Raw genomic sequence first — 10427 nt, 5'->3', positions numbered from 1 at the left:
AACTATCACAAGAACAGAAAACCAAACACCGCATGTTCTCACTCATAGGTGGGAACTGAACAATCAGATCACTTGGACTCAGGAAGGGGAACATCACACACCGGGGCCTATCATGGGGAGGGGGCAGGGGGGAGGGATTGCATTGGGAGTTATACCTGATGTAAATGACGAGTTGATGGGTGCAGCAGACCAACATGGCACAAGTATACATATGTAACAAACCTGCACGTTATGCACATGTACCCTACAACTTAAAGTATAATAATAATAAATAAATTAAAAAAAAAAAATGATGGGAAAGTTCAGACAGTAAGTCAGGAGAACCAAAAGAATGGCGTTCTAGAGGCCAAGGGCGTATGATGTCAGAAGTTCGAAGTACGATGTCAGAATCATCCAAATAACTTCCTGTGTGCTGATTCTATACTCACGAGTCATCTTTTGTAATTTGGCTTCTCATGTAAATGTTCCTTTGAATGAAAATGTTAACCAGCTTTCTGGTCTCCATGGCAGTTGTGTTTTTCATGAAGAACAACAAAAAACAATTGCAATTCTCGTTTACACATCAGTCTCAGTAAGTTTGGTTGGTATGAATCATCCCGCAGGATTCAAATTAGTTCTGGAAACTGGCAACATTGAGCTTTTGTCTCTACAAAGTGAGGACTAGACTCTAGAATACAGAGTGCAATCTTCTCTTTCATCCTGTTACAAATAAAAATAATAGGATGCCATCATTTTGTTTTATTTTTTATTTTTATTTTTTATTTTCATAGGTTTTTGGGGAACAGGTGGTGTCTGGTTACATGAATACGTTCTTTAGTGGTGATTTCTGAGATTATGGCGCACCCATCACCCGAGCAGTATACACTCTATCCAATGTATGGTCTTTCATGCCTCACTCCCCTCCCACGCTCTCCGCGGAGTCCCCCAAGTCCACTGTATCATTACTATGCCTTTGCATCCTTACAACTTAGTTCCCACTTATGAGAACATACAATGTTTGGTTTTCCATTCCTGAGTTACTTCACTTAAAACAATGGTCTCCAATTCCATCCAGGTTGCTACGACTGCCATTATTTCATTCCTTTTTATGAGGATGCCATTGTTTTGGACCAAACTCCTGCACTAAGCCCCAACAGACTAGACTAAAAGTCAACATGGAGTTACCCATGCTCACAAAACTGAAACTGAGTTGTTATGTGGCCTTCTGAGAAATCAGGAGAGAGGTAACAGCCTAATTTCCCAAACAGGCCAGTTTAAACCTTCAATCCCCATAATAATGAAGTTCTCTGTTTTAACTCGTTTGTTTGTTTTTGAGACAGAGTCTTGATCTGTTGCTCAGGCTGGACTGCAGCGGCAGGATCATGGCTCACTGCAGCCTTGAACTCCTGAACTGAAGGAATCCTCCTGCCTCAGGCTCCTCAGTAGCTGGGACTACAGGTACACACCACCACACCCGGCTGCTATTGTTCTTACAATAGTAACCTGGAGTAACCTGATATTAATCAATCAGTTTTCTTTCTATTATTCTGTCTCACTGCCCCACCTTACAAGGAAAGTAACTTTGAAATGATCAACTTGTTTTTTGTTGTTTCTTTCTTCAGCCCTTTTTCTGTCTATAAAGCCAACCACATCTGCTCCATTCAAGGGAACACCTATTCTGTTTTATGGAATGAAGTGGTGCCTGAATCTAGAATTGCAATAAAGCCAAGTGAGATCTTTAAATTCGTTGTAATTTTGCCTGACACTGTAGCATGCTTTGCTAACCTGTAGGGACTGTATTTGAAAAACGACGTCTTAAGAATATTTCAAGATTTTGGAATTTTTAAACTTTCCATGTTTGCTGTTTTGACTATTTTCTGTCTTTTCCTGTAAAGTTTATTTTCAGGGCCAGCAGGAAAGGGAAAGCTGGGTAGATGATCCCAGGCCCATTTGGGAGAAGGCTAGGTCATGGTTACCTCCAAGTACACAAGATCTGTAGGAGTGATCCAGGTGGCCTTTGGGGAAGATTAATTTGGGGGCAGTAATCAATATGGAGACTACAATAATGATAAACACTTGAGGAAAGCCAGGGAAAGCTGGATGAGAGAGAAGAAACTGAATTCAAATAGGAAGACGAATTAGCAAGATTCAGTGATTGAACAGGGTGTCTGTTAAGGATCCTACGAGGCAAGATTTCAAGTCTTGGTCACTCACAAGCTGCACCAGTAATGCCATTGCTCTTGAGAAGACAATCAGTTTAGGAAACTTTCCTTACAGATCAGAATACAACTTTTAGCAAGTATTTATGCAAGCAGTATCTTGGCAAGTGTTCTTCTTGTAAATTCTTATACTCTCGTTGTCATAACTTTTGAAAATGCTATTACAGGTTAATATCCAGATGGCAGAATTAGGAATTAAGAGTGTGAAAGTTAATCATTCGAATTGGGTCACTCTTGTCATAGCCAACTAAAAGAGTGGAGAAGCCAGTGGTGGGGGAAGCAGGGCACATAACATTGCTCCAAGAATAGAATTCTCTGCAAGCCTGGCTGCTGAAACCACCTGCTGTAACCTGAAATAAGTTTTATCTTCAGGTTTTAGCTTCTGAAAGAACCTGCTGCAGCTGTAGGGCAAGTTTTACAAACCCCCTTCACTCACCAATCAGAACTAACCAGCTGCCCAAAACTTTACTAAATGTCAATGAACTTTCTGGAAAAACAACAGATAATTTTTTTTTTTTTAAATAAAACCCCCTAACTCCTCTTTGTTCTTCTCACATACTGAAGACCACCCTGTATTTGTAATAACCTGAACTTGCAATTACTGTGTCCCAAATGAAACGCTAAATGTAGAGATTCGTCTCTTCGTATTTGACTTCGACAGGGTCGCAAGCAAAACCACACATTTAAAACAGACTTGGTAAAATCAGCCAATTATGAAAAGAAACGGACGATTCCTTTTTCTCTTCTGGTTTAGTCTTCGCCCCGCAGCCTCCGCGATTCTTTCGAACGGCGGTTCTACCCCGTGACCTTTTCACTTTCCAAGTCAACGGACTGGGGGTCGTTACACACGCGGAGGGCCCGGAACGCACGGCTCCTCGCCTGCAAATTCCGAGCAGTCTGGATTTTGGGGCTGCCGCCCGGCCACACCAACGAGCAGCTCGCACCCACATGGTGACCAGGCCCTGGCCCTCGCCCCCGACCGGCGCATGGGTCTTCGAGGGCCCGCGACGCGGCGCACATGTCGGTGCCCGCCTCCCGCGTCGGCGACAAGACAGGGAGCTCGGACACGGGGAGGCTGACCCGGAGCCTACCCATGAGGCAGCGCGCCGGCTGCACGAGAGCCCCCCCTTTCCACGGCTCGGCTGCCAGCTCCGCAATGGGAGCCGCCGCCGTCGCCGCAGTGTAGTTTTTCGTGCTCCTCCTTTTCCTCCTCCTCTTTCTCCTCCTCCTCAGGGCTCCAGTCAGGCCGATCCGCTCCGCTCACGGTAAGCGCCCCCCGCCCCCGCCCGCCCTGCGCTGCAGCAGGCAGAGGCCCTCCCGCGCGGCCTGCGCCGCCTCACTCCGGGGGCGCTGGACTGGGGGTCTTGAGGCCGGCGCGGGTCGTCGGGAGCGCCCAGGGCGCGGGGGAGGAGACCGGCTGCGCGGCGGCGGCCGGACCGCCATCTTGCGTCGGCCCAGGCGGGGGAGGAGGGATCCCGGCGCGACGCGGCAGCCGCCTCGGCAGCCGCCTCGGCTGCTGCAGGCCTGGGCCGCGCGGGCCGCCGCCTTCTGCTCCTCCACCACCTCCCCTCCCAGGCCTGTACGCCTGTTTGTCCCCAGCCTGGTTTTGGCTTTTCTCTCTGGAGGCAACTCCCTTTGGTACATTTTGTGCCGATGTTTGGCCAAGACCCATGCTTCTCACACCACAGCCCACCCCCGTGTCTCTTCAGTCGTAGGAAAGGAGACCAAAAGGGGGTTCGGGATTTGCAGGCACAGGGCCCGTCGTTTGGCCCAGATGACCGGTCGTTCCACGTTTGCACCCTCATTTTTGTCAAAGGGACCTCCCCTGCTCTGCCATAGAATTCCCATTATTGTCTACAGAAGAAGGGCCCTGAGGAGAAACGTGGAGTTGGAGACACAATTTTCTGAGCTTTGCAAGGTTCACTTACTGAGACGGAAAGAATGATCTCACTCTGAGGTTTTAGCCTGCTCCAGCGATGGAAGGAGTTCCTCCCAACTTATCTCAAGTTTTAACGCTTTTAAGGAGAAATCTGCTGGAGAGGAAAAACGTCAAGGTGAACCCGCTTCTGCAAGCACGGGAGACCTTTGGCCAAGAGTCTTTGTTTGCGAAGATTCGTTAGTTTAAAAAAAAAAATCTGTCATCTTAAATATTTGGCTTTATTGTTTTCAGGTTTGGACAGAATTTGTCTTTTTTAGTGCCATGAAACATAAAATGGAACGCTGGAAGGAGAGTTTTAAAGCACAAAAGCTGCCTCTTAGCATCTGTAAGGTGTCCTGCTTTGGGGGACTACTGTGCCAACTCCAGCTGTCTCCACGCAGAAACTTAACCAGGGAAGGCACTGGTTTGCTTATACCATTGTTAGGGCTGTGTGCCTCTGATGTTTTAACATCATTACAAATACCTTTGTAATTGTGTCTTGCTTTTGTTTCTTTCTTTGATAACCCCTGATTTGTATCTCTTAGCAAACCCTTTTGAAGTGGTCTAGGTTGCGGGAATCATTTTGCAGGCAAGGAAACAGCCTCAGGGAGAGGACTTGAATGAGGTCACTAACTAGGAAGAGCCAAGGCCAATTATATTAATAGAACCGTAGGTCTTCTGACTCCTTCTCCAGTGCTCAACGCTAGTATATACCATTTTTGTGGGAACGAAGTAGATGATAGGCAAGGAGGCTCACCTAAAGATTTTAAGAAATACTACCCAATTGCCCTTTCGTTGATATTTTTATGTTTTACTTTTGAAATGCGGGTGTTATGTTGCCCAGGCTGGTCTCAGACTCCTGGGCTCAAGCTGACCTCTCAGCCTCCGTAGCTGGGATTACAGGTGTGCATCATCTAGCCTGGCTTTTATATTTTTATTTTCGAATGAATTTATTAACTTTGCAACTTGTTATTTTTTTCGAAAATATTGAAAAGTTAAATAGCCCATTTGAACACCATACCTACCACCTAGTTTTAACGCTACCTTTTTGCCATATTTGCGTTTTCCACTTCCCTCACATTCTGTTTTCCGAACATTTCAAAGTGCGTTACGGATATGACAGTTCAGCCCTAAATGCTGCATGTGTGTCAGTATGTATTTCGTAAGAGATCAAGGCCATTTTTCTGTGTAACAGTACCACAATCACACTTAAGAAAGTGAAGAATATTCCTTACACTCTAACATGTGGTGTAGTATATATTCACATTTCCCCCCATTTCTTCGAAATTCCTTTTCAATCGTTTTGTTGTTGTTGTTGTTGTTGAGATAGGTACTTGCTCTGTGTCCCAGGATGGAGTGCTGTGGAGCAGTCTTGGCTCGCTGCATCCTTGACCTTCTTCCTGGGCTCAAGCCATCCTTCCACCTCAGCCTCCTGAGTGGCTGGGAACCCAGGAGCACACCACCACACCCAGCTAATTTTTGTATTTTTTGTAGAGATGGGGTTTTGCAGTGTTGCCTAGGCTGGTCTCAAACTCCTGGGTTCAAGTGATCCACCTGCCCCGGCCTCCCAAAGTGCTGGGATTGCAGATGTGAGCCACAGCGCTGGGTGACATTGATCTTTTGGAGAGACCAGGTCTGTAGTCTTATAGAATAACCCATATTCCATGTTTTAGTGATAGTTCCTCCTCGTAGTGTTTAAATTTGTTCCCTCTATCCTGTTTTCTGTAAACTTGGAATTGGGTCTAAAGGCTTGAATATATTCAGGTTTAATATATTTTTTTTTTGATAGGAATACTTTGTAAGTCATGCAGTATGCTTCATTGCATACAACATCCAATGGCACATAAAGTAGGCTTGTCTTACTAATAATCCTAAATTTGACAGGCTATCTTTCCATTGTAAGCATTTCCTTCTGCAATTAGCAAGCAATTTGTGGTGTGATATTTTGGCATTAGGGTGAGAATTTATCTGCAGTAATCTGATAAACACAGTTGGGAGCAGTCCTTAGGTATGGGTTTGGAAGTTAGGAAGAAGGAGGAGTGGAGACAATTCTGGAGGAAATGCTAACCTATCTACTTTAGGGAACTTGGAATGCTACTGTGTGTCGGCATCAGAGCCTAGGGAGACTAGGAGAGAGGAGGCAGAAAGTAGATGTCAGAAAGACTTTGCCTTCTTTGAAAGTTTCCTTAGGACCATTTTGGCAGTAGTAAGCTATGGTAAATAGAAAAGTTCTGAAGTAGTTTGATGTTGAAGGATTGCAAGTGCTTCAACTGGAACATCTGTCCAGTTAGGCTACTAATCCAGTCTTTTTTCATTCCAGTGTTTTATTAATCAGCATTGGCTCACTGAAATAGCAATTTTCACAAATGAAAAGTCAACTGTAGTTTTAGGTGACAGGAAATTGGAAATTTCTATTGACAACATATTTTGTTATTCCAAAAGCAAGTTTTGGAAGATGAGGAATGTTTTTGATATATTCACTAATTAAATATATAAATCCTGAATAGTTTTTTTCTTGCTTTAGAGAAGAATTAAAAAACTGTTTGACTTTTCAGTCAGATTTCTTTAAATAGTGATTTAAATAATGACTTGATTTACTTAGTGCCTTGTATCAAAAATTGTATGTTTAGAATTTTAATTCATTTCTCCAAAGCAATTTTAAGGATTCTCTTAACCCTCAGTATAGGAGGAAAAGTATACAATTATCATTATCATCTGGGTCAAAAGGGACTGTTACTTTTTTGCATTTTAAGTTATGTATAATTTATAGGAGTAAAAATATATCATAATGTAAAACAACTTATTGGAGCTTTTAATAAGAATTTAAATATAGCAATTCTCTTTGTATATACTTAGAAAAATAAAAAACAAAATATCTATTTCATGCATTTAATTACATGACACCCCTACAACAAATATACATCACATTTGAACGCTTTATGTAAACATTCTTATTATTTAATAACACCCATTTTTTTCCTTTTTGAGTTTTTGTATCTATACAAAGAACATCTTCCTTTCTTCCCATTTTCAGATATGTGCAAAAATCATTCTGGTTAGAGGATAAGACAACATTCCCTTCCTAGTTTCTGCAAGTTATTTTCCTAGTTGCATGAGGAATTTCTTCTTGGTAACTTACAGTTTTGTAACTGAAGCTTTTCCCATACAATGAAAGTATACTCTGAACTAATACCAGTCATAAGCCATCTTCAAGTCATTCTCTTCCAAGTATTGTTTCTGACCCAGTTTTTGAATGTATCACTCCTGTAGTCTTTTTGTAATACAGATCACTTCAGGTTAATTTATGTAAGGATTTAAAATTCATTGATGGTTGAGATGAATTGAGCTGAGAATTCTGGGTAGGTATAGTTTTCCTTAGGACAATAAGAATCATGAAGTATATTCGAAATCCAGATTTTGTGCGATTGACTTCTTTTGCTTTTCCATTTGTGAAAATTCATAGAAGTTCAATGCTGTTCTTCATAAGAGTGCCAACAAGGAGAGTTTGATGCTGTATGATATTCAGCCAAGTCTAAATTTGTAAAAAATTTGTCACAAGTTATATGTCTGACAGAGTTTTGAAATTTTTCTGGCATTTCTTATATATCAATCTTGATTCTGCTCTCATACCTTTTCCAAATCTCTGTGTAGATCTACATTGTCCAAGCTTATCATATTTCATTGTCACCTGTTGCTCAGATTTTCATTTCCTGTTTTTCACCTTTGAAGGTATTTCTGCCTGAAATGGGCAACATCATCTGAATGGAATTAATTATAGATGCTCCTTGAATTACGATAGGTTACATCCTTGATAAACCCATCATTAGTTGAAAGTATCATGAGTTGAAAATGCATTTAATGCACCTAACATACTGAACATCATACCTTGGTTTAGCCTACCTCAAATATGCACAGAACATTCACAGTAGTCTACAATTGGGCAACATCATCTAACTTAAAACTTATAATAATAAAGTGTTGAATATCTCGTGTAATTTATTGAGTACTGTACTGAAAGTGAAAAACAGAATGGTTGTATGAGTACTTGAAGTAATGAATGCACTTTGACACCATGATAGAGTTGAAAAATTGTTTTAAGTTGAACCATCTTAAGTTGGAGACTGTCTGTACTTAGCACCTTTCATACATGACCCTGGAACTATTTGTCTTATGAATACTGATTCTAAATTTCAAATGCTTCCCTAATAGGTTCTTGCTTGTCATTCCTTCTGGGTTGCCTTTTTGCATGTACATCATCAAAATGTGATACTGGAAGAGTTTTTGAAACCTTTGATAGTTCACAATTTTGTTGAAGACAGTATATCTATCTTCTTTGCTCCACAATTGCAAGATATTTTCAATTTCAGATTTATAAATAATTAAAATGATCAATCCGATGAATTTTTAAAAATGTCTTCATTTTCTGTTTCCTTCCAGTCACCTTTGCATACACCTGCATTCAATACTTGTGCACTTAAGCGTTGTATCAAGGCTGGGTGTGGTGACTTACGCCTATAATCCCAGCACTTTGGGAGGCCAAGGTGGGATTACTTGAGCCTAGGAGTTTAAGACTAGCCAGGGCAACATAAGGAGACCTTGTCTCTACAAAAAATAAAAACTTAGCTGGGTGTAGTGGCGTATGCCTGTGGTCCCAGATACTTGGGAGGCTAAGGTGGGAGGATCACTTGAGCCTGGAAGGTCTGGGCCGCAGTGAGCTGCGATTGTGCCACTGCATTGCAGCCTGGGTGACAGAGTGAGACCCTGTCTCTTAAAAACAAAATTGTATTAAGTAAAATTTTAGCACACACTTGTAAGGGATCAAAGACTGTCACATTTTCTTTGAGCAGAACAGCATGGTCCATACTCTTAATGTAAAAATACTGTGTGATGAAGTTCTTCCCGCTGAATGAGAATGCCATATTTCCTTTTTGTTTTTAGAAATACGATGTTCTCTCATCGATTAAGTTTGAGAGAATTTGTCTAGAATAACTCATCTGAGGACTCAGTCTGAGATTTCCCTTACAAACTCATTTTCACTACCATCATTAAGAGTCTAAAGTGTGCTATCCATCTTTGTGTTAATCTTCTGGTTCATCTAATAGTTGTGAAGTGCCTTCCTCTGTTAATTTTCTTCTCCCATTTTGGTCAGAAAATGAAGTCTGAGTTCTTAACTGTATTCAGTGAAAACTAAAAACAGATGAAGGGGATCAGAATATGCCACTCAAGCATAAGGATTATTTTGAGTTGAAGGGAAGTGAGAATCAATAGATGCAGGAAGAGTTCTGTGCCCTCCCCTTATTTGCCTAGTACCTAGTAGTAGCAGAGCATTAATTTCTATCTTTTTTCTTTCCTTTTTTTTTTTTTTTTTTTTTTTTTTGAGACGGTGTCTTGCTCTTGTCCAGGCTAGAGTGCAGTGGCATGATCTTGGCTCTCTGCAACCTCCATCTCCCGGGTTCAAGTGATTCTCCTGCCTCAGCCTCCTGAGTAGCTGGAACTACAGGCGTGCATCACCATGCCTGGCTAATTTTGTATTTTTAGTAGAGGAGATTTTGCCATGTTGGCCAGGCTGGTCCCAAGCTCCTGACTTCAGGTGATCTGCCCACCTCGGCCTCCCAAAGTGCTGGGATTACAGGCATGAGCCACCACGCCCAGCCAATTTCCTTCTTGCAACAGGGAGGAAAGAGCAACTCTTTTCCCTTGAGATGGAGAGTCAAGGCAGAGATGAGTTTGTATAAACAAACTTTACTGAAATAACCGTTATCTTCCATTAGTTCTCCCATCTTTTTCTAGCCACTTTCCCATGGTTTATTGTCCCTGATATTCCAAGTTCCCTTTTTTGGGGGAATTAAAATAGTATAAAAGCCCCTACGTCTAACTACTTGTTTGAGTTTCACTTCTTTTTTGTGAACTCCTGTGCATGTAAATACTAATAAAAATCGTATGTTTCTTCTCTTGTGAATCTGTCTTTTCATAGTTTTAATTCACAGGCCATGAGGTACTGAACCAAAGATGATAGAGGAATTGTTTTCCCTCCCTGACATAGACTACAAAAATGTCTTCAGTTTTCTATATGTCTTTGAAAGTTGATGCAATATTTTTGCAAAACTATAAGAAAACTGGAAAATAAATGAGAAAAATGAAGGCTAATGCATTAGTGATGATTTATTTCACTGTTATTCTTTTAGGCAGTCCCATTTTCTTATTTTTTTAGCGTAGTTGGGATTAATTGATGAACAATGGTGAAATAATACCTAGAATGATGGAGTTAGCAAAATATTTCAAGATGTAGGAAGAATAAAGTCACTAACATC

General features: G+C 41.5%; 1 protein-coding gene across 3 annotated transcripts in view; it reads left to right on the top strand.

The window, feature by feature from the left end:
* The first annotated feature begins 2848 nt into the window (after positions 1-2848).
* Positions 2849-10427, top strand: part of ZNF280D (zinc finger protein 280D) — a 99494-nt gene continuing 91915 nt past the window's right edge. For all 3 annotated transcript variants that reach the window (XM_025390507.1, XM_025390509.1, XM_025390508.1), the window contains exon 1: positions 2849-3463. In XM_025390507.1, coding sequence (XP_025246292.1) covers positions 3147-3463 — 317 coding nt within the window. In that variant the 5' untranslated portion in view covers positions 2849-3146. The remainder of the gene's footprint in view (positions 3464-10427) is intronic.

This window comes from Theropithecus gelada, chromosome 7a (assembly GCF_003255815.1).
Source record: "Theropithecus gelada isolate Dixy chromosome 7a, Tgel_1.0, whole genome shotgun sequence".
Taxonomy (NCBI): domain Eukaryota; kingdom Metazoa; phylum Chordata; class Mammalia; order Primates; family Cercopithecidae; genus Theropithecus; species Theropithecus gelada.
This window is presented reverse-complemented; position numbering and strand designations above follow the sequence as displayed.